At 45.4% G+C, this 24968-nt stretch overlaps 1 protein-coding gene across 1 annotated transcript in view; it reads right to left on the minus strand.

Annotated features, from left to right (window-relative positions):
• Positions 1 to 5915: 5915 nt before the first annotated feature.
• Positions 5916 to 24968, minus strand: part of RAD23B (RAD23 homolog B, nucleotide excision repair protein) — a 54760-nt gene continuing 35707 nt past the window's right edge. The window contains exons 6-10 of the mRNA XM_082263950.1: positions 19085 to 19212; positions 16504 to 16645; positions 13919 to 14046; positions 12773 to 12934; positions 5916 to 7280 (exon numbers count right to left, since the gene is read on the minus strand). Coding sequence (XP_082120076.1) covers positions 7167 to 7280; positions 12773 to 12934; positions 13919 to 14046; positions 16504 to 16645; positions 19085 to 19212 — 674 coding nt within the window. The 3' untranslated portion in view covers positions 5916 to 7166. The remainder of the gene's footprint in view (positions 7281 to 12772; positions 12935 to 13918; positions 14047 to 16503; positions 16646 to 19084; positions 19213 to 24968) is intronic.

Raw genomic sequence — 24968 nt, forward strand, 5'->3', positions numbered from 1 at the left:
TCTCGGCCCAAGACAGAATGTCGGCCACTTCCCGAGCCGCTCGGGCACTCCTGGTGCCCCCTTGGTGGTTGATGTAGGCCACCGCCGTGGCATTGTCCGTCTGCACCCGAACCGGGCAGCCCTGCAGCCGGTCCGTCCAGCGACAAAGAGAGAGACTTATCGCACGCAATTCCAGAATGTTGATCGGAAGGGAGGACTCCCCCTCCGACCAAGTTCCCTGGGCGGACAGAACGCCCAGAACACCACCCCAGCCCGACAGGCTGGCATCCGTGGTGATTACCGTCCACGAGATAGGACGAAACGACTTGCCCCCGGACACCATCGGGGACTGGAGCCACCACAGAAGGTCTTTTCTGGTGCGATGACTCAACGAGATCTGAAGATCCAGAGATTGAGGTCGCCCGTCCCACTTGGACAGGATCTCCGCTTGGAGACCCCGCGTGTGAAACTGGGCGAAGGGAATCGCCTCGAAGGCCGAGACCATCAATCCCAGACATCTCATGCACGTCCGTAGAGACGATTGCGGAACGTCCCGGAGGGACCTGACTTCCTCCTGAAGAGTTCTGAGTTTGTCTTCCGGCAGGAAGACCTTCGCCTGCACCGAGTCCAAAATCATTCCCAGGTAGGGAAGACGAACAGACGGACTCAGTGCCGACTTTGGAAAATTTATCGTCCAACCAAACTCCTGCAGAGTTTGCATCGTGACAGACAGGTCCTGCTCCAGACCCTGGCTGGTCGCAGACCGAACCAGAATGTCGTCCAGATACCCCAGGACAGAAATGCCCTGGGCCCTCAATAATGCCAGAACCGGTGCAAGCACCTTGGTGAAGAACCGCGGAGCCGAGGCGAGGCCAAAAGGCAACGCCACGAACTGGTAGTGATCCTCCGCAATGGCAAATCGAAGGTACCGCTGGTGACCCTTGAAGATGGTGATGTGAAGATACGCATCCTTCAAATCGATGGAGGCCATGAATTCCCCCGGAACCAGGGCAGCCACCACCGACCGCAGGGATTCCATGCGGAACTTGCGAACCCGCACAGAGCAGTTCAGAGCCTTCAAGTCCAGAATCGGACGAACCTTGCCCTCCTTCCTGGGCACGGTGAACAGGTTTGAATAAAACCCCCGAAATCTGTCCCGATGAGGCACCGGAACCACCACTCCCTGTCCCTGAGCCCTCAGGTCCTGCACCGCCAGGTGTAGGTCCCGCAGGCGCTCCGGAGACAGTTGAAGATTTGAAGGAAAAAATCTGCTCTCCGGCCGAGAGAGAAACTCGATCTTGTAACCAGACCGAACGATTTCCTGAACCCATCTGTCCCGCACATGGGCCAACCAGGGCTGAAGAAAACCGAGCAAGCGTCCCCCCACCCCAAAACTGGGTGAGGGCGCCCCTTCAGGCCGAACTGTTATGGGCTGCAGGTCCGGATTGGCCGGACTTCTGCTTACCAGACCAGGGCTTCTTCTGAGAGCCTTGACCTTTGAACGGCTTGCCCTTGTAGTGCGGCCGAAAGGCACGAAAGGACCCCTGAGGGGGCCGAAAATTAGCATGCTTCTTCCCAGAAGCCCCCTTAGCCTTGGGGAAATGAGGCAAGAGAGTGCTCTTACCCCCGGTGATTCCCTTAATCAACACATCCAGGGACTCCCCAAAAAGGCGAGACCCATCATAAGGCAGATTGGCTAAGGTCTTACGCGAAGATTGGTCCACCGACCAACATTTTAACCAAACCAGGCGGCGAGACAACACCGCCACACTGTGCACCCGTGCAGCCAACGGAATCAGGTCCAGGTCCGCATCACACAGATACATGACACCCTGGTGGATCTGATCCACCATATCCAGGGTCGCCGGCGAGGCCGAGTCGGCCACCAAGACGCGCCTAAGCATCTGCGTCCAACTTGCGATCGCCTGGGCCGCCATGAGAGAAGCAAACAGAGCTTTAAGCATAGAACCCGTAACAGAATACGTATGACGGGCCAGAGACTCCAGTCTCCTATCTGTGGCATCACGGAAAATGGGTGAACCCTCTGCAGGAATCGCAGTGGCCTTGTTCAAAACCGCAATCGCATGATCCACTGGTAGAGGCACGCACCACCTTTCATCAGTGGCAGGTGAAAAAGGATAACGCAGCTTGAATCTACTTGGTACCGCAAAAGGTTTGCGCAGATCGCGCCATTGATCCTTAACAGTGCGCTGAAAATCAGCATTGCAGGGGAAAACCTGTGGCGTCCTGCGTTTCCTCTGCGTCCCATAAGCCGCCAAGGTAGCGGGGGGACACACTTCGTCCTGCAAACGCAGCGTTTGCTTAATAGAAGCAATCAACTCATCCATGATTGCAAGCTCTTCAGGCGAGCCAGGGGGAGAATTATCAACCCCCTCAACTTCAGCCTCCACCTCAGACCCCACTAGATCAAGAGAGGAGCGGGACCCCGATAGGGAAGCCCCTGCTAGAACAGCCCCATCACCTTCACCCTCAGAATCAGAGGAGAGCACAACTCTGGGCCTTTTGGTAGATTGAGCAGCCACCAGCATTTGCACCTGAGCAGCAAGGCCAGCCACAATAGTGGCTAAATCCCCCCCTGGGGGGGAAGCAGCGGTCCCCTGGCTTTCCACCAATACTGTAGGAAATTTGCCCTCCTGAGAATCCATTGCCCCTGTAATGCCAGACAACCAAGGGTTAACTGCCCCTTTCAGCAAGCGCGGCAAGCGCAGCCCACCGCGTCACACTAAGCACAATGAGACCCCCACAGGGATATGTAAACTGAACACAGGCAATGGATAGCAAGAAACAGAAGGATAAAACCTGAGGAGACCCTCGCCGCTGCCTCGATCGGTGTTCCTGGGAAGAGGAAGTGATGCTGCTAGGGCGCTCTATGTAAACCTATGGAGGCTACAAGAAAATGGCCGCCATGCATGTAAAACATGCGGCCGGAGCGAGGGCAGGCAAAATGGCGTCTTTTGGCGCCGAAACCGTCGCTCCACAGTGCAGTAATGCACACATGTCTGTATGTAAAAAAACAGAACCGATCGCCGCAGCGATCGCTGTAAGTGCCCAAACATGCCATAAAACATGCCCCACAGCACACAGCTTTCCACACTGATCATGCTGACACCCATAGTGCCACACAACTCCCCCCCCCCCCCCTTGCAGCCCACAGCATGCAGCCGAGAGAAAGGGAGACAAACAGTGTGCATGGAGACAGGTTACACAGTCCCAGACTGACAGGTCCCCACATAAATACACTTACCTCACCACGGTGTGGGGGACCCGCACAGGCGAACAAGCCGCTACACATGAGGCAGGGAGAGTCGCATACAAGACGCTCCGAACGTGGGTTAAGAAACCGCACAGCGTCCAGTGAGGTAGCCACCTCACCAAGCATCCCTGCACCGAACAGGGATGGGTCGTTCACTATGCCAGGAGCGTTACCTGGCTGAACGCTCGATGGCAGACTGGGAAGCCACTGACCCACGACCTGCGAACAGGGGGATCAGCCCGAGACCCAGTCCGCATGATCCTCTTCGTCCGAAGAACTAACTAACGCTGATAAAACAACAGCTAAGTAAAGGTAGAGAGAAAAACTCAAACAAAATATTAAAAAGAAGAAAGAGTCTGGGACATAAAGTCCCAGCACAGAGAGAGCCAGCCACTCCTGACAAGCTAGACATTAAAACTGAGATATGGTTGCAGGAAGTAGGAGGGTATTGACTGAGGGGACCACCCCTTGAGGGTGGGATATGTTGGATATGTTAAAAGCTTTATTAACATATTCTGTTGCCTAGCTACTCCTTCGGAGCAAAGTCTAATACCCCATATGTGACGAATATGAAGAGGCGGCGACTGTCGGAGGACGTAAGAGAAATGCTGATTTCATTTTCCAGCAGGACTTGGCACCTGCCCACACTGCCAAAACTACCAATACCTGGTTTAAGGATCACGTATCAAGTATTACTGTGCTTGATTGGCCAGCAAACTCACCTGACCTAAACCCAATAGAGAATCTGTAGGGTATTGTCAAGAGGAAGGTTAGAGATAACAGACCCAACAGTGGAGGCCACTAGCAAAACAACCTGGGCTTCCATAACACCTTAGCAGTGCTGCAGTCTGATAGCCTCCATGCCATGCCACATTGATGTAGTAATTTATGCATAAGGAACCTAAACCAAGCATTGAGTGCATACTAGAGCTGCACGATTCTGGATAAAATGAGAATCACGTTTTTTTTTCTTGGAATAAAGATCACGATTCTCTGCGTAACATCTTTTACATTATATAAAAAAAAATTGGGATAACTTTACGGTTTCGTTTTTTTTTTTTATTCATTAAAGTGTATTAATTGCGTTTGAAAGACTGCTGCGCAAATACAGTGTGACATAAAATATTACAACAATCGCCATTTTATTCTGTAGGGTCTCTGCTAAATATATATATATAAATGTTTGGGGGTTCCAAGTACTTTTCTAGCAAAAAAACTGATTTTAACTTGCAAGCAACAAGTGTCGGAAAAAGGTTTAGTCCTTAAACCCCGGTTCACATTTGTGCGATTGCGGAGATCGCATGTAATTCGGAGCGCACTGCTCCTAAATTACATGCGATCTCATGTGTGGTGCAAATTTCAGTCATACACCTTGTATGGCTGAATTCGCACCACATCCGCACATGACGCTTTTTTTTATCCGCAGCAGAATCGGATCGCATAGTGGTTCATACTAGTGCGATCCGATTCTGTGCGAACTTGCAGATCGCACTGCGATCCCAACTGGGGGTGTCGTTAACTTAATTGACACCCCCTGCGTATCGCATATGGCAGTGTGAACTGCCAGAGGTGCGGATGCGATGCAGGATCACGCTGCATATTCGCAGCGTTCCCGCATCGCACAAATGTGAACCAGCACTAAGAGGTTAAATTTCCCTCCTCCGCCAGACGGAACGAAAAGATACATTGTATTCATTGTGTTTATACTTAACTGGGAGACTGATGTTGATGGGCATTTGCGAGAGGCTCTTTTTTTTTCCTTTGACAGCTGTTCTCTGCTCCCTCATAGCTATGTAAATAATTGAGCAAATGTCATGTTAAGATCGTCAGGGGGGTGAATCGAGATCGCGTTTTTTTTTACGATTAAGCGCGCAGCTCTAGTGCATACTATACTGTAAATCGACATACTTTCAGTAAGCCAACATTTCTGTATTAAAAATTATATTGGTCTTATGTAATATTCTAATTTTCTGATACAGAATTTTGGGTTACTAGCTGTAAGCCATAATCTTCAAAATAAAAGAAATGCTTGAAATATATCACTCAGTTTGTAATGAATCTATAGGAGTTTCACTGTTTGAATTGAATTACTGAAATAAATTAACTTTTTGATGTTCAAATTTTTTTAGATTCACCTGTATATATTTCAGCAGTGTATATAGCAGTTTGTTTGTTGCTCAGCTTTGAAAAACACTAGCCATACAAATTATTGTAGTAAGTTGCACTGCTTACGAAAAAAAAAATTGTGCATGCATGTTTTTGTACATTTTGGGGTGTTAAAGAACCCGTTCAAATGAATAGCTATCTTAATGCAATGTACAATACACTTTAGCACATTGCACAGATGTACATGGGGCCCCACAGATGAAAAAAAACTGCACCTACTGCAAGGCTCAAGTGGTTAAGCAGCTCTTTCCTCTCTGAACAAGTCAAACAAAAGTGTTATGTCCTGGTTATCAGGTTATATATATTGATCTCCTTTTTAAGATCGAGAAGATTTGTAAACTAAACAATATTTTAAAAAATAAATACACCACAACCACCATCAAAACGTAATTTGTCTAGTTATCATCAAGCTCTTATTTTGACAGGCATCAGTCCAATCTATCATACGAAGCACACAGCAATCAATCAAGTAGAACAGCAAATAATTTTAACCACACACTGTACAAGGAGAACTTTTAATGTTGTGCATATTTTTTTGGGGTTTTTTTTTTCCTTTTTGCCGATTGTCCATCTGTCCATTCATCCAAAGTATATAAGTGGTACATACACAAATAGTCCTAACAGTTCAATTATATGCCATGCCCTCTTTAAAAATAACAGAGGATGTGTTGACCTCTCAAGCTCTGTCATGCCAGCTTTATAGCAGAATAACTCTTACTGAATAATTTGCTACAGGGGGATGAAAAGTAAAACAGTGCAAAAACCCTTCTGCCAGCTTTTCACATTAAGCAGCTTGTATTTATATGGGTCTGGTTGGTATAGGCGTTCATTCAGGAGAAGTATAGGGATAAATGGGCTGACAGTAAGAAGTTGTTGCACAATGTCATCTGACATGGAAATTAGGTAATCACTGGAAAAAAAATATATGTTACTTAAAACACAGCAAGTGGGCTCCATCAAAACCAAAAAACATGCAACAGTTGTTTTAAAACCTTTACTGCAATGTAAAAATTGAAGAGAATGAGCAATTAGAAAGCTATCCATTTCAATTAACGGTAAGGAAAAAAAAAACAAAAAAACATACTGTTTTGTCAGCCAGAACAGAAAGTGGCTACTTCACACCCAATGAGAAGGGATTTACTTAAATATCAGTAAAGATTATTTATTGGAAGAAAGTGCTTCTGAACCCATTTTCACAGCAATTGCCACAAAAGGTGTTCTGTGCACTAATTTCAGGCAAATTATCACCTATCTATAGTTTGGCATTTACATTTCATAAGTCTTCCTTAAAGCCCTAAAGTCTTACAAGGTCAGAAGCTGGTGCTACTGTGAATTACAAATACCTCCAATAGCACCAGTTTTTTTTTTTTCCCATACCAAGGTATATGTCAGAAAGAAAACAAAAGGCAGGGCATTACACTAAATTTCTGGATCTAAATATACTAGTGAAAAAATAAAATATATGTAAATTAGCAGATGGTATTCAGAAGGGAATTGCTTGCAGAAGCTATATTTTCAAATTTTTGTTTTTAATAATCTTTCCCATAACACACTGATTGCTTCAACTGCTCAATTATAGCAGATGAATGCATTATATCCTAGCTTTTCCAATATTTCCCTAACCCACCCACCCTTGACTATTGTACACCAAATAGTGTGGATATGAGCCCAAATCATCCCAATAAATCCAGTGAGCAAAGTTAGTGTAATGCACTGGTGTGAAGTGAGATAAAAAAATAGTCTTTTTTCAATCATCCTCAAAGTTCTGCTGTAGGAGAAAATTGGCAGCCAGGTTTTCATTCTTCTCACATGCAAAATATGCCTGTATCACCAGCCCCTCAGGAAATCCTAGTGCTTTTAGCTGCAAAATAAAAAAAAAGGTACAAGGCATTGTTAGCAAGTTCTTATACAATGTAGTAAAGAATATCTCAAATTTACTAATTTCCACCACCAAAAAAAAAAAAAAAAAAACCACTGGTTATCCATTCTCAGTACTGCAGTTTTGGAACTTGCATTTGATTACTTCTTGATTTCCATATAGGACAGATAAATTAATTTAAGAGGAACTGAGATGTGTGAGACCTCTACACATAGCCATAAAAGACGATTCTGTGAAGGCACGATTTAAAAAAAAAAAAAAACTCCGTAAGACAAAGGCATAATGAGCTAGTATGCATCACCTACTAACTCATTATGAAACCCTTACCTTCGAACTAAGCTGTCTCAGCGGCACTTGCACACCGCTGAAATGGCTGACATCTTCCCTTCCCCAGTGTTTCCTCCAGGTTTGTGGGCTCTGGCGCTGTGAGTGGCCAGAGCGGCGATGGCGTCACTCCTACGCATGCGTGTGGGAGCCACTGTTTACGGGAAAAGGCTCTGAAGGTTCGGCACGGTAAGCTGCACCTTCAGAGCGTGTGCGCCGATGACGTCTTCGGCTGCATGCACTCTATCTCCTAAACGGCGCAAGTTTAGGCGATATTTACAGTACCTACAGGTAAGCCGGCTTATAGGCTTACCTGTAGGTACAAGTAAAAAGAGTTTACTTCCTCTTTACCTGTAGAATTCTGTAAACGCAGGGTAGCTTCATAACCTTTAAGATGGGTTTATGATCTCACCCTCTGGTAATTTGACAGTAGCAAAAAAAAAATGCCCTCTCAGGCATAGCTTAAGTTTTTTATTTTTGCTAGTGTCCTAGGTGATGGTCATATGTGTGCAGACCACACAAAAATAGCTGGATTATCAAGATTCCATCTGGGAGGGGTCTTTTCCTGATCTGCTGCCTACGGTTTTCAATCAGAGGAAGCCTACCATGTTTTGGGTAAAAAGGACTGTTCAGGCCGCAAAACCACCTTGTCATATTGGATCACCAGAACGGTTCCTTACAGACAAGAGCAGCCAATTTCGAAGTAATGGCAATCAAAGATAACACTGTTGGCAGGACTAACAGAACGTCCCTGATGGTTCAAATGGAGGTTTATGCAATACAGAAAGTACCAAGTTGAGGTTCCATGGAGTCTTACCAGTGGAACAATACGCCTAACCCCTTGTACAAAGGCATGCACCAAGGAATGTGCATGTAAGAATTCTTGATAGACAAAATCGCTAACTGAAGCCTAGAATAGCCTACACTAAGAGGTTACCACTAGGGGTCCTTGTAGGTTTATTGTGCAAATATTATTAGAAAAATATATAAAATTAAAAACAAAAATCAGTAGAAATTCAAAATAGCAACCCTTCACCAAAAAATATTACTTAAAAAAAGATTCAAATTCACTGTATGGACATCAGCTGCACATTCACACCAATAACTTACACAAGTTATAACCAATCCAAGATAACCCTAATTGGGTGGGGTAGAGGTAAAGCACCTTAAAGTGGTTGTAAGGTTAGATTCATAAATTACTTGCACCCCCTCTGTTTTATATAGATAATCTTTAACACCTTCTTGCATAGCATGGCTCTGTGGTCACATGGCCTCCCTCCACTCTCCTTTCCCAATCGAAGGAGAGCAGTGGAGATTCCCCTCTGACATATGTAAGCTAGCAGAGGGAGGACACATAAGCACACAGCAGCAGTGTGCAACAAGGCATTTAGGATTATCATTTTAAAAAACCTGACACTATTCCTTATATCTTCATAAAACAGGGGATGCAAGCGATTTATAGCTGTTACTTTACAGCCACAGGGAAATAGAGGGAGGAGTGAGTAGGGACGGGTGGGGCGAGGAAGAGGATGGCTCACACAGACTACAGAAATGACAGGGAGTGGTGGGGGGGGGGGGGGGGAAGGAAGATTGCACAAGGGAGGAAAGAAGGACAGCAGAACAGAGCCCCACAAGCGTGTTACCACCGCCGTCGGTCGCTCCTGAGTGAAGGAAGGAAGTGATATCACCGCCAGAGACTGAACTGAGGCTGCAGGCTAAGGAAACATGGATGCCTATGCAAAGTAATGGGAGGCTTCGGTAAAATGGCCGCCGACATGTGCTCGGAACGATCGTTTGCCACACACAAGATGGCGCCACAAGGCGCCAAAATACACTACATACAATGCTGTATAAGCGCCCATAGTGAAGCCAGACATGCTGCCCACACCTAAAATGGCCGACCGGCGGTTTTTTAACCCCGCAGCGGTCACCGCACGTGTCTGTACTTCCAAGCACCCTTAAGTGACACAGGATCCCCCAAAACCCCACACAGCGCTGGCTGGGAGAAAAAACCCCCGCAGGGACTGGGATCAGGGAGCCCAAAACGCACAGACATAGGGGACACCACAGACACACAGGACTGCCGACCCCAGACAGAGGCCCCACACAGAGTGTACTTACCTGTACCCGATGGCGTGGGGTGCCTCATATCAAACGGGAAACCGCCCACCCTCAGATGGCAGGGGAGTGCCGTCAGCCAAAAACGCAGGACACCAGTAGTGCACAGACGAACCGTGGATGTGTCCGGTGAGGTAGCCACCTCACAGGCTGCATCCCTGAGGACAGGGATGGGTCGTTTGCAAGGCCAGGGGCAAACACATAGCCTGCTAAACGCTCGATTACGGGCTGGGATTCCATCTGACCCCCCTGTCCTGGAGAACCGGGACGATCAGTCCGATTCCCAGCTCCGCAACGCCGTCCTCATCCGAAGATCCGACTAACGCTGACAAAATAAACAGCTAGTAATGCAAAGAAAAAAATGACATTTGCAGAAAATAAATCAGAAAATAGAAGAAGGCTGAGACTGTAGCCCCAGCACAGGGAAGCCTATCTACTCCTGGACTAGGCAGAAGACAAACTGAGTTGGGATGGCTATTGCAGGGGGGGTATTGGACCAGTGGGACAGCTCCCATGGGGTGTGTCAATGTAAATGCTTTTGTTTTAACAAGTCCTATGCCTAGCTACTCCTAAGGAGAGGAAGTCAATACCCCATTGGTGAAGACTGTATGAGTGGGCGACGACTGTCGGCAGACGCAAGAGAAATAACACTTTAAAATTGCATTCGCCCATGGAATGGTGGCAAACTATGGTACCCAAAAATCTCCATAGGCGGCACTTTAAAAGCCATCACAGGTTACCAGTTTAGAGGTACAGAAGAGCTCTGGAGCTAAAATTACTTCCCTCTCTGACATATGCATGTGGGACCTAAGTGCACAATCACATTTTTCTAGTGCCAGCAATCCTCTAATGGTAAAAGTAAGCCGCTGGCTTTACTTCTACATTAAAGAGGACCGCTAACACTGGAAAAATTGGATTTTTGACTTGCCGTAAAATCCATTTCTGATGTTCACTGACGGACCCTGTCAGCACTAGGGGATGAGGAGGGGCTCTCACCACCGAAATCAGTCATGCAGCTTCAAAAAACATGGCTGCCGCTATTTTCAATGAGGAAAACCACAAGAAAATGGTCGTCGAGGCTACACAAAACATGGCCACCGAGCTACAGCACAAAAGGCTACAGGAAAATAGTGGCGCCACCCAGCTCCGGGGGGGCACCCTAAAAGCACCGAACATGATCCCAGTAGGAAGAGGGACCCTGGCAGGAGCCGACACCATGTACAGCCCCCTCGCAAAGGCGATCATCCGGTTGTCGGCGGTGCTGGCCAGACTGGGGTGACCCTCCGGAAATAGATTGTTTATCTAGTCTGTCCGGCAGTTAATAGTAGATTCTAACAGGGACAAAATAACAAAGTTAGGAAAAAAATTCCATTTAAAAAGGAAAAAATTGCCAGGACAAGAGATCTCAGCATAGAACTAGGTCCTTACTCCTGACTAGGCAGAAAAAAACTGAATGGCTATAGCTGAGAGTGGGAGTATACCCCCTGGGACTGCCCCATTGGGCGTAGTCACGCTTTTCCCAGCCTTGTGTCCTACTCTTGTAGGGGGCAGCATAACCCAACTGTCAAGAAGATAAGGAGCTGTGTCCGTCAATGAATGAAAGAAAATTGTCTATCTAAAAATTTTTGCCAGGACCAAAGATCCCATCCCAGCAAGGAACTAGGTTCTTACTCCTGACTAGGCAGAAAAAAAAAAAACTGAGAAACTATAGCAGAGAGGGAGGGAGCATACCACCCAGGACTGCCCATGGGTGTAGCCAGAATTTCTTTTCTGCCTAGTGTCCTACTCCTGTAGGGGGCAGTATAACCCAATGGTCAAGAATGACAGGAGCTGTGTCCATCAATAAACAAAAAAGAGAAAAGTTTTTTTCTTTCTGCATTTTCCAAAAATTTGTGGCAAAAAAGTCAGTCTTCAAAAGACTTACCATGACTCTTAAACACATTGGGGTGTTTTCTCTCCAAAATATTAAGATTTTGAGGGTGTTTTTACTATCCTGGTGCTACAGGGCCTCCAAAAACGTGATTAGGCAGGAAATTAGAAGCAAAATGTATGCACCTAGAACGCCTGAAGGTGATCCTTGGAATTTGGGCCCCTCTATATGGCTAGGCTGTGAAAAAAAATCATATGTGATATCACCATACTCAGAAGTAGCAGATGCTATTTTTGGGTGTAATTCCAAGTATACCTATGATGTGTATTAGAAGGTGTAATTCCAAGTTTACCTATGATGTGTATTAGAAGGTGTAATTCCAAGTATACCTATGATGTGTATTAGAAATATTTTATTATTAACTTTGTATTATCAAAACAAATTTAATTAATTTTTCAAAACAATGTTGAAAAAATTACAATTTCCAAAAACTCGCCTCTAAATACCTTGGACTGTCTACTTTCCAAAAATAAAGGGGGGTTTGTAATGTTCTGGCATTTTAGGGTGTCAAGAAATTAGATAGGCAGCCATTGCATCAGGGTTGATCCATTTTCAACTATATACAGAATATACCATAGTTTGTAGACTTTCAAACAGACTAAATACACACTGATTACCAAAAATACCAAACACTGATTACCAAATAAATCTATCCGAATACATTTTGGCCCAAATCTATGAAGATCTGTAAAATTTTTAACAGGTACAAAGAAACGTGTTCATTTCTGCAAACCTTTGCATTTCATTTTTCCAAGAAAAAAAATAAAAACCCATTGGAGAGAAAGCTGTCTCAAAAAAGGTTTTTTTTTTTTTCCAACTTTTGGGTACAGTGTTTCATGACTAGGTAATTGCCATTCAAAGTTGACACTAAAACCTGAAATTGGCTTGAACAGGAAGGGAGTGAAAGTGTCCGGTAATGAGGTGGTTAACGCACACTGAATTTCATTTAACTATCAAAGTGCAGAGATCTGTCTTCATTTTGAAAAAAATGAATAAGCTGCAGGTAGAAGCTAATTGTTTGCCATACACAGCTGCTCCAAGTGTTTGGATGCTCCAGTTTTGAAAAATTCTTCCCAGTGTGTGCATGTTGACAAGTACATACCCTTTCAATAGCTTCCTTTTCCTGAGGCGTCACTTGAATATAGTTCATATGACCACTTCCAGCTTCAGCTGCCACTCCCCCCCTTCCTCCTCCCTGACTTCCTGATTCTGGGATTGGATCATTTAACATCTGGATGAACTGCTCCTGGTGTTGACTAATTTGCTGTTAAAAATGTAAGAAACAAAAGAAAAACAGAAAAGTTATAAAACAGACTAAATACGATTAAAAAAATGATCCCATATAAAGATAAAGACAAGCAGGTAAGAAAGCACCAGTTAATATAGTATTTGTACACAGTTAATACATAAACTGAAAATCAGCTGAAAACATGACACTACAAATTACTTTACACCTAACTCCTAACTCCAACTTAAGTTATTTACGAGTAAAAAACCAAAAAGGTAGGTATTTACTTAGAAATAAAGAAAGGAGCACCAGTGTAAATGTAATTTTAATTCTTGGTTAAAAATTAAAACAGTTACCTTTTTTTTCCTGGAGCCAATCCATATCCACCATCAGGGCTCAACACAGGATAAAAGCTGTATGGACTTGAAGAAACCGTGACCACAAAGATCTAATTTAGAACCAGAGTTTAACTCTGCCTAATTGCTGACTGGCAATTCCTTATTTACCAAAAAAAAGTAAAAGTATAGCCAAAACGTTTTTTGGCTGTAAGCCTACTACGGATTACAAGGGAGATACAAGTCTAGTCCCTGCATGCAAGTATAACTCCCTAGGACACTACAAGACACACAAACCACCCTGAAACAGGAAACCTGGGTCATGGCACCAGCTTAAACTGGAACATATTAAAAGGATTAAAAGATTAAATAGCTGTATATTCAGTATATTCAGTAAGCAAAATCAGCAGCTGAAAATGCATTAAAAACTGAGGGTTTAATTATCACTTTCATTTCAACCTGGAGAGAAGCCAATATCCTGCCTAAATAATAGGCCTAGGATCCAAGAGGCATCACAAGGATCAGTACTTACAGATGGTACAAGATGCCCTTCATTAGCACCGCTGTCACAAGTGATTTTTAGGAAAGGGAAGGTAGAACCGTTGGATGTCAGCAGGCAAAGCTTATAGCATCTCTAGTTATTTTACCCTACACATGTACTAGTGCAGTTTAACAAAGAAATTACCTGCAGTAATGAGGGATTTTCCCTCCCAATTTGTTGTAGAAGTGCTGGCAACAGAGAGGGATTCTGTTGAATAATCTGTCTCATCTGCTGAAACTGAGGTTGATTCTGTAAGAAATCAAGGGGATTTCCTAGAAATAAAATAAATGAAAAATACATGTCACCTTATAAACAGAAAAATTAAATTATTTGCTTCCCTGCTGTCAATGTGCTGTTTTCTTTTTATAGTAGACCCAATCTGGCATAGTTTCAACAGTGCTGAAATGTGGGCATCTCATGATGCCTTCAAACCGATATGTATTGCCTGCTTAGGTCCAATGCTCAAGCTATAAATGGGACCTCTTCCACACCTTGCCAGTAAACTGTCAAATGCCAGAACTTGAGTTGGCTTTAAAGCAGTGGTGTAACTAGAGCAATCAGAGCCCCGATGCAAGATACCATGAAGGGCCCCCCCCCCCCCCCCCCCAAGCCCCAGCCAAGGCCCACCTCTCTGAGAACAGCGGTGGGACTTCAGCGCCCAGTCGCAAATCGGACCTTGGTAGTTGCGCCACAGGTGTCTTTTTTTTATACCATTTTATTTACAATATAAATTTTTTTTTTCTAGAATTTTTTCAGGAGACTCGTTGGGGGACTTTGGTGAAATATCAGGGGTCCAAACAGACCTCGGATGGTTAACCTTTGAGAAAAAGGAGATTGAGGACACAGCCCTTAAAGCGGAGTTCCAGCCTAAACACACACTCACCTGTCCAACGGTCCAGCAATGCGGCCGCCCGAAGCCTCGCTCTTCTCCCTCTCTGCGGCGACGGCATCACTGGTGTGGGCACCCGGCTGTGACAGTTTGCGGCTTCAAAGCCGGGTACGCACTGCGCATGTGCGAATTGCGCTACGCGTCTTGATTGGCCGGCAATCTTCTGGGACCTCTGACATGTCCCAGAAGATTGCAGGGAGGGAGGGGGAGAAGAGAACTTACGCTCAGGGCGCCACGGCGCTCCGAGCGGAAGTGGGAGCAGGTACCTGTCAAAACTAGGTACCTGCCCCCCCCCCCCCCAAAAAAAAATGACATGCCAAATGTGGCATGTCAGGGGGTTAGAACTACCTAAACCGGAAGTTCCAATTTTGGGTGGAACTCTGCTTTAATCTCCATTTCTGCAGCTTCAGCTGCACAGAATGAATGGACAGGAATAGTTCTAAAGGGCTTCCTCTTCATTCACAAACTGAAGCATAGTAAACATGGTTTACTATGCTTTAGTTATGAACAGAGTCCAGTGATGGCAAACCTTGGCACCCCAAATGTTTTGGAACTACATTTCCCATGATGCTCAGCTACAATGCAGAGTGCATGAGCATCATGAGAAATTTCGTTCCAAAACATCTGGGGTGCCAAGGTTCACCATCACTGGAAAAGACAGTGATCGGTACAGATCACGGACTATTCATTCAGACAAAGGGCCAGTAAATTTACACATTTACCAGCCCCTTCCCCACTCTCCATCCTGAATGCAAAGGTTCCTCTCTTCCCAGGCAAAATCCCCCCCCAGCACAAATCTTTGTCCCCCAATTCCACCTCCTAGCTCAAATCCCCCTCAACTCCCCGCTCCTACCAAAAATCACCCCCGCAGACATCCTCTTTCCCCTCAAATTTCCTATCCTAGGACAAATTCCCCCTCTTCCCTCTTAGCCCAAATACCCCCACCCCCTCCTAGCAGCACATATCCTCCTTCAAAGCAAAGCCACCCCCCCCCCCCCCGCCAAGCGCAAATCCCTCCAATTCCCCCCCCCCCTTTTAGACCAATCCCCTCTCATACCCCTTACCAACACAAATTCTCATCCTCAAATCCCCCCTCTTAGCATAAACCACCCCCCACCCTATTAGCACAAATCCTTCCTCCCAGGCACAATTTCCCCCATATCCCCCTCTTTGTCCAATCCCCCTAATTACCTCTCCCAGCAAATACCCAACTCAAACTTACAGGTGTGGAATCAGTCTGGAGGTGTGCTGTGCTCTCCCCACTCGTCAGAACAGCGATCCTCCATAGTCCGCACAGCAATAACACAGATAACTCTCAGACTGGACTATACACAGCTTGATTTTCCCCCCATCATCGTCTCTATCTGGTCACCAGGGGGAGATGCAAGTAGGGGGTGGGTACAGTTAATACACATCTGGGTACAGTTAATGTCTGATCTGTGAGTGATCAGATGTCATCTGCTGTTTGGAGGATCGCTGTTCTGACAGGAGAAGGGAGAGCAAACCACAGCACCCGCCTAGCTCCGACCCTGGTGGAGAGAGCACAGGGCCCGGGAGACCGCAGAGGAGAGTGTACACTGATTATTTTCTGCAGGCTGAACAGATTTTTCCATTCACATTATACAGCAGTCACTAGCAGCAGCTGTAAGAATACCTTATTCCAAGCTGGACCAATGAAACAATGTAAAATATTCCTTGCCTGCAATTCATCTTTAGGCTATAGCCTACAAAGCATATATTAGTACTTGTGATTTTCCTATTTTACCGTTTTGCCAGCAAATTTCCATACAAATTCAAGACAGCATCTTCACAAAAGTCATATACTCAAAGTAACATTTACCTCCAGAAGAAGGTGTAGAGGGTGTAGTTACTGTAGTTGCAGTTGCAGCTGCACCAGCTCCTGCTGACAGAGGTGGGGTAGGACCACTGACTGCTTGGGGAGGATCAGCACCAGCTTGACCTTCTCTGTCGCCTGGAATTCCCTTTAAAATTAAACATTGCTTTGTGTAAGTTTGTTCTAGTCACAACCTACTGAGCATCATTTTACATGATTAGATAACACATATTCCATAATGTAGAAAATACTGTAGAGCTTCACCATGTCTGTGAAATGTTTAAATTTTTTTAGATTGTGTAATCTAAGTTGCTATGTAAAGGGTGCAAGATTCAGGGGCGCGCAATGTAGAGGTTTAGGCATGCGCTAAGCACAGTGTGTAAACAACCCCCCCCCCCCCCCCAAAGGTTCCTCACATCTCTCTTCTCCCTGGCCTGGCTCTAGTACCTTCATGTCGGCTGCTCTGCCTCACAGGGAGTTCTCTGTCAGATTATGGAGATCTGTCCCTGCTGTGAGCGCATGCAGGGATCTATTCGTTCTGGAAGCCGAGAGCAAAGCTATCCCTTGTAAACACAGAAGGCTTCTGTGTTTACAAGTGACAGCTGGCAGCAGGAGTGGAGGGTGAGAGCTGGAGGTGGCAGAATGAAGTTCCGCCATGTTCCAGCTGCAAAACGGTGAGAGGGCCACATGACAAGGCCTGGCGGGCCAGATCCAGACCACATGGATAGGGTGAGTTAGTGATTGGCGCTACCTAATGAGGTGTTCGGGAAATCTGATTGTTTAAATATTACGTCACTCCTAAAAATGATAAATAAATCACTCGTAATTGGTATGGCGTGTATATGTATATTCGATATAAATATGCGTGGTAAAAAGTAGTTTCAAATTCTGTAAACAAGTTATGTGATAATCATAAAAGATAAAAAAATATATATATATATAAGAATGTTGTGGTGTATATAAAGTACAAACACTAAAAATAAAGGTAAAAATATAGTGCTCCCCTAATCCTGGGGTCTTGCGCGTACCAGATTCCCATACCCCTGCTGATTAGGGGTAGGATTAGGGGAGCACTTTACCTTCCGGGCATAGAGAAAAGAGCACCATAGCCACTTTATATGGACTACATAATTATAGGACTTTTTTCACCAGCTCTGATTGCATGATATTTGGACTGATTTGTTGTGGCGTTCTACAGTGATATCCACGTTTTTTTGCTGAATTTGCACAGTTCTTTCTCTTTCACATTTGCGCTGTTGTACCTATTTATTGGCAGCTATATTTACCATCCATATTTATTTATATTTATTGATTGTGACGGTATTCCCATTTTTTACTCATTATTGGTATTTTAAAGAGTATATATATCCATCTATTTTAATTAATGTTCCACTCCTACCATATCACTCACTTAACAATTACTTATTGATAAGGTAGATTCTATTGCTACCTGCATTCATTTTTTGCACAATAATTTTTTATATTCACATTATTTATTACTTGCACAATATAGGCTTATTGTTGATTGTGCGCACATTTGTTGTCGCACACACATTGTGCAACACACCGACCATTTATTGCACCAAACCTGCACACGTTCACTTTGGGTCTGCACATATTTATTCATTTATATATTCCTTTACACTAACGTGCAGAGTGACACCTATATTTTTACCTTTATTTTTAGTGTTTGTACTTTATATACACCACAACATTCTTTTATATATATATATTTTTATCTTTTATGATCACATAACTTGTTTACAGAATTTGAAACTACTTTTTACCACGCATATTTATATCGAATACACATATACACGCCATACCAATTACGAGTGATTTATTTATCATTTTTAGGAGTGACGTAATATTTAAACAATCAGATTTCCCGAACACCTCATTAGGTAGCGCCAATCACTTCCTCACCCTATCCATATACTTGATGCTTCCCTTTTAGAGTCGCATTTTTTGAAGTGGGCAGCAGCCAAGTGTGGTGTTTTTTACATAATCTCCATTCACCCTTTATCCTAAGCGCAGATTTCTTTTACCATTTTTTACAGATCCAGATCACAGGCCTTGTGTTTGACATATGTGGCCTTTGCACATTGAGGATTTGAGCAGGTTGTCCTTTAGGATTCTACTTAAGATATAAGCTTTGTTAAGGGTTTCATTACTCAGTGAGGATTATAAACTTTTTAAATATGGATGGCATCTTTCAAGCACCTTAAATTAGATTTTTTTTTTTTTTTTTAACTGTGGTTTGTGCCCTGTTACACCCATGTACTAACAGGCTGCCTATAGATCTACTAAAGTATGGGTAGCATGTTACAGTTATGGACACAACTACTGAATGTGGAGTATTGTACAAGTTGCAGCTACTGGAGTCCTGCACAGGCAGCACATTTGATTTACTCAGAGAAGTGCCGAATCACGCTCTGAAGTACATTTAGAATGGTTTTCTTCATCATTATACTGCTCTGAGTAGCAATTGTTCTTGAGAAGTGAAGGACGTAGCCTTATTTGATGCATATTGGCAATTAATGACACTACAACTTGATTATAATAGAAACAAAAGATATACATTTACCATAAGGAGATACTCCACAGCCCTGTCAGGGTTGTTAAAGCTTGCTCTAAGGGCAGCAATAACTTGCTCTCGTTCATAGCCCATGGACATAATTTCAGTTACCATATTTTCATATGACTGACCAGTTACTGTTGGAAAAAACAGAGTGGGTATAATATACAAATTACAAACTTGGCACTCCGTATCACTGCAGAACAAGAGCAAAAGGATTTGAACTGTGAAAACGGTTGTACAATTATAAAAAAATATATACACAGTGTATCTAAACCCAAAGTGTACCTAAACTCAAAATATACTGCAGCTTACCAGTCCTTAAAGCTGAACTCCTGGAAAATGTTCAGGCATGCTTTGAGTTAAGTCCAACAAAGTGAATGCCAACTCCCTGACTTCGCTTACATCTGACCGTTTTACGATGCTCCAGGATAGCCATCGCTACACTCTGGGGCTCTGAGAGGAGAGATACTGTCTTCTCACACAGAGCAGCTCTGCCAGCCCCTGCCCAGTGTCTATTCACAGAAGTGTTTTGGGACAGTGACATGGACACCTGAAAAAAAGGCCTATCCAGGAAATAAAGTGAGAGAAGAACCCCACACTGGATGATCACATAACTGTAGCTCAAGATAAATGAAAAAGAAAGAAATTTATTTTTGTACTTATCGTGAAATCCTTTTCTCTGAAGTTCATTGACAGACGTGGCTTCATATCTTAGCCATTGGGTTATGCTCCTCCCAACAGGAAAAGGACAATAGGCAGGGAAAAAGCATTCACCACGCCTATTGGGCTGTCCTCTGCTACAGCCCTCAGTTTCGTTGCCATCAGTGTTTAGAAAACAATCCATTCCACTCATAATTAGAGGTGGCGGGTGCTGCATCTGTCAATGAACTTCAGAGAAAAGGATTTTACGGTAAGCACAAAAATCCAGTTTTATCTATTGTTCATTGACAGACACAGTTTCATATTTTATTAGCTATTGGGACGTCCCAAAGCAGTATTATCCTGAGGGGTGGGGAAAAAAAACAAAAAAAAAAAAACAAAAAAAAAAAATGAATTTTTGTAAAATCTTAGCGTAAAATTCCTTTCTCTGAGTCCTCTGACAGTCGCCGCCCACTCATACAGTCTTGACAGGAGGGCAGAACCCGTTCCTTAAGCGAATAGGCCTGCACAAGCGTCTGCCTGATACATCCTGAAATGGTTGCCGCAGACGCAGCCGTACCCTTCCGAGGTCCCTCAGGAAGGACAAAGAGAATCCGACTTCCTAAAGGATTCAGTGGACGACAGGTAACCCTGATCGCCCGGACAGCATCCAAGGAAAGCAAGGCAAACTCCTTAGGATGCCTGGGATTCGCACACAGCGAAGGCAAGACAATGTCCTTGTTAAGGTGAAAACCATAAACCACCTTAGGAAGGAAATATAGGTTAGGTCGCAAGACCACCTTATCCCTATGAATTACCAGGTAAGGGAAGCGGCAAGACAGGGCCGCCAACTCCGACACTCTGCGGGCAGATGTGATCTCCACAGTAGTCGGAGGGGCGGAATCCGCCTCCAGAGTGCGTTTGAGCACTGAACACCGGAGAATCCTCTGAGGGCATGAGAGTGGCCTTGTTTAACCTGGACACCGTGTGATCCACTTTAGGGGACACGGTCTATCGCGAATCCGTAGGAGACGCGAAAGGGCAACATAATGTTAACAGTTTTTGGTACCACAAAAGGGCGCAGTAAATGACGCCATTGTTCGTTCACCGTTTCGTGAAACTCAGCGGGACAAGGAAACACCTGTGCCGCATTTCGGGTTCTGCGAGTCCCAAAGGAAGACTGCTTACCCAGTGGGTTGGGCTCATCCCCTAAAGTAGTGTCTCTTTAACAGAAGCAAAAAGCGCAGACACAGCAGCGTGTTCTTTAGCCGCTTCAGGAGAAGAATCATCCTCCTCCTCCCCCTCCAAAGCAGCATGAAAGGACTGAGACCCCTTTAAGGGGTAAACTGTCCAGGGCAACCATATCAGACTCAGAAGATAATGAAATCCTAGCTCTTTTTCAAGAACCCCGCTCCGACATCAATAAATCCACCTTGGACGCTAAAGTCGCAAGTGCAGCAGCAAGAGAAGGTGAAGATTCAGGAGTACCTGAATCATTCACCAAGGCTGGGGGAAATTCGCAGTCCTGGGACTCCATAAGAAAAATACTATGGCGCTGGCCCTTTAAGACGTGATCGTGGCGACCACCGCAATAAGGGTCATACTAATGTACCCCCCTGATAAGGGAAAAGCACTGAAAACAGAAGAATATTCCCCAAAACCAGCAAAAAGAACCCCCAGAAGTGTTACCACGTTGCTAGGAACGATCTCTGCATACAGTAAAGGAAGTGATGTCATCTGCAAGGGGCTGAACAGGAATCTGTCCAAGGGAAAATGGTTGCCAATGCATCTGAATGGGAGGTTCCGGGGAAATGGCCGCCGAACATGTGCAAAGAAGAACACCTTGCCACACACAAGATGGCGCCAAAAACACTACATAGAGAGCTGCAGAAAGTGCCCACAGTGAGGCCAGAGCAGCTGTCCATACCCAAAATGGCGGACCCGTGTTTTTTTGCACCGCAGCGGTCCACACCTCCATGTCTGCACCCCCAAACACACTGATAAGTGGACAGGGACCCCCACAGACCCCCCCCCCCCATGGCGATACATGCGCCAAGAGGCCCCCGCATGGACCGGGATCGACGCGAGCCCCGGACAGACATGAGGGGAGAGCACAGACATCAGCAGATGTCAACAGAGGCCCCACACAGAAGTAACTTACCGCTCTATATGGTGCCTCGATAGCGCGGGAACCCCCCACCCCAGATGGCGGGGGAGCTGTCAGACGAAAAAGGATGCACAGCAAAGTCAAAAACGCATGTTGAGGCATCCCAGCGAGGTAGCCACCTCACAGGCTTTTGCCCCTGAGGACAGGAGCAGGTTGTTTACTAGGCCAGGGCGCACGCATAGCCCGCTAAACGCTCAATGGCGGGCTGGGATTCCAGGAAGACCAGTCCGATTCCCAGCTCCGCAAACGCTGTAGTCTTCCGAAGATCTGACTAAGCGTAGAACAAATAAAAAGCTAGTAGTGCAAAGAAAACACTTTTGCAGAAAATAAAAGTAATAAAACAGAAGAAAGGCTGAGAGACATGTAGCCCCAGCACAGGGAAAGCCCATCTTACTCCTATCTAGGCAGAAGACAAACTGAATTGGGAATGAGGCTAGCCGGGGGTATTGGACCAGTGGGACAGCCCCTGTAGGTGTGTCTATGTAAATTGTTTTTAACAAGTCTTTTGCCTAGCTTGCTCCTGTGGATAAGAGGTCAATACCCATTGGTGAAGACTGTATGAGTGGTTGGCGACTGTCAGAGGACGTAAGAGAAATGTAATTCCCAAAGGCTAAACTTAGCCAACCGGGTAACAAGGAGCTCAACCAGGAACAACTGGAGCTCAACTAGAAAAAAAAAACCCACACCCTCAAAGAAAAAAAAAGTTCTCCTCTTAAACAGCAGCCTGCAAAACCTTGCAGCCAAAAGGAGTCATCTGAAGATGCCAACACATCTACCTTGTAGAATTTTGTAAAATGTGTGCACTGACGATCAAGTTGCCGCCTTGCAAACTTGCATCACTGATGCCTGATGGCAAAAAGCCCAGGAGGCATTAAGCATTACATAGTAATCGCTCTAGTAGAATGCGACTTCGCCGGGAAAGGAGGAACCTGACCCTTCAGTGAATAAGCCTGAACCACCGCCTGCCTGATCCATCTAGATATGGTCGCAACAGACACACCCAATCCTTTTCAAGGTCCTTCGGTAAGAAAGTCTGATTTCCTGACCCTTCAGTGAATAAGCCTGAACCACCGTCTGCCTGATCCATCTAGATATGGTCGCAACAGACACACCCAATAATTTTCAAGGTCCTTCGGTAAGAAAGTCTGATTTCCTGAAAGATTCAGTAGCTGCCAAGTAAACTCTGATTTCCCGAACCACATCCAAAGAATGCAAACCAATTTCCTTGGGATGCTTGGGTTAGGACAGAGAGAAGGCAGCACAATGTCTTCATTCAAATGGAAATCAGAAACCACTTTAGGAAGAAACGACTGATTAGGTCTCAGTCGAAGTACCACTTTATCTCTGTGGACCACCAGATAAGGTGAACGGCAAGACCATGCCGCCAGTTCAGACACCCTGTGGGCAGAAGTGATTGCCACCAAATGTTCTCAAAAGGAGGTTTTAGAAGAACCGATAACACCAAATTCAGATCCCATGGAGGTAACGGGGATCGTCTCAGAGGCGCCAGATGATGCACCCTATGAACATAAGTGCGAATCAGGGCATGCGTAGCTAAAGGGTGTTGGAAAAACACAGCCAAAGCCGACACTTGGCCTTTGATCATGCCCAAAGCCAAATGCTGTTCAACCCCTTTTTAAAGAAAAGTCAAAGCCCTAGCTACTGAAAGCGAGGGTGCACTTTCAACTATTCACACTATGAAATGTATGATTTTCACATACAATGGTATATCTTCCTGAAAGTAGACTTCCTAGCCTTCAACATTGTAGGAATCACAGAGTCAGAAACACCTCTATCCTTAAATACCTGACTTTCAACAGCCACGCCGTTAAAGCCAGCAACCGTAAAGCAGGATGGAAGATCAGTACTTGAGACAGCAGATCTTCCCTGAGAGGAAACCTCCAAGGAGCATTGGCGACCAACCTTACCAGGGCCACTAGAATGACAGGAATCCCTTCCACCTCTATTCTGTGCAGGAGTTTCAGCGGAGGGAACGCATACATCAGCCAATACTGACCCCAAGGAGCCACCAGTGCGTCTGTGGTGTTGGCCAGAGGATCCCTTGACCTGGCCATAAACCTGAGACTTCTTGTTGAGTCGAGAAGCAAACAGGTCGACATCGGGTGTCCCCTACCACCGGACACACAGGAGGTGAAACCGCTCCAGGTGCAGGGACCATTCCCCCCGATCCAACACCTGACTCCTCAGGTAATCCACCTGCCAGTTCTCCACTCAGGGGATGTGCACAGCAGAAAGAGCTGGGACAAACTTCTCCGCCCAATCCAGAATCTCGGCCACCTCCCGGGCCGCCAAGACACTTGGTGCCCCCTTGATGATTGATGTACGCTACAGGTGTGGCATTGTCCGATTGAATCCGGACTGGGCAGCATTGCAGACGAGCCCTCCAATGACAAAACTCACTCTGAGCTGAAGATATTTATTCAGCAGCTTGGACTCTTCCACCGTCCAGGACCCCTGGGCGCAGAGTTTCCCCAGCACTCCTCCCCAGCCTGACAGGATGGTGTCCATGGTAACCACCGCCCAATACAGCGGCAGGAAGGACTTGCCTTGATGAACTGCTGACGAGTGAAGCCACCACAGAAGAGCAGACTTTGCATTGCGACTCAACCGAATCAAAGTATCCAAGGGTTTTGGATCCTTGTTCCATTTTAAGAGAATCTCCTTTTGTAAAGGTCTCATGCTTAACTGAGCAAACGGAACCGCCTTGAAGGTTGATATCATCAGACCCAAGGCCCGCATGCAAGTCTGCAGAGAGGACAGATTGTTTGCCAACAATAAACGGATCGCCCCCTGCAATTTTTGCAACTTGTCCGGGGGAAGAAACCCTCGCCAAAGCGGAGTCCAGAGTCAGGCCCAGATAATCCAGTCTCATTGAAGGTATCAGGGCAGATGTTTTGAAATTGATGTTCCAACTGAACTCTTGCGGTGCCGATAAGGATTTGTCTGCAGATCTGGATTGGCCTGTCTTCGGTTTGCCTGACCACGTCTTCTTGGAACTCCCAGAAGACCTGAATGGCTTTCCTTTTTTCTTGCGACCCGGAGGTACAAAAAAAGCCGCTTATG

This window comes from Pelophylax lessonae (assembly GCF_965119305.1).
Source record: "Pelophylax lessonae genome assembly, chromosome: 1".
In the NCBI taxonomy this organism is placed as follows: domain Eukaryota; kingdom Metazoa; phylum Chordata; class Amphibia; order Anura; family Ranidae; genus Pelophylax; species Pelophylax lessonae.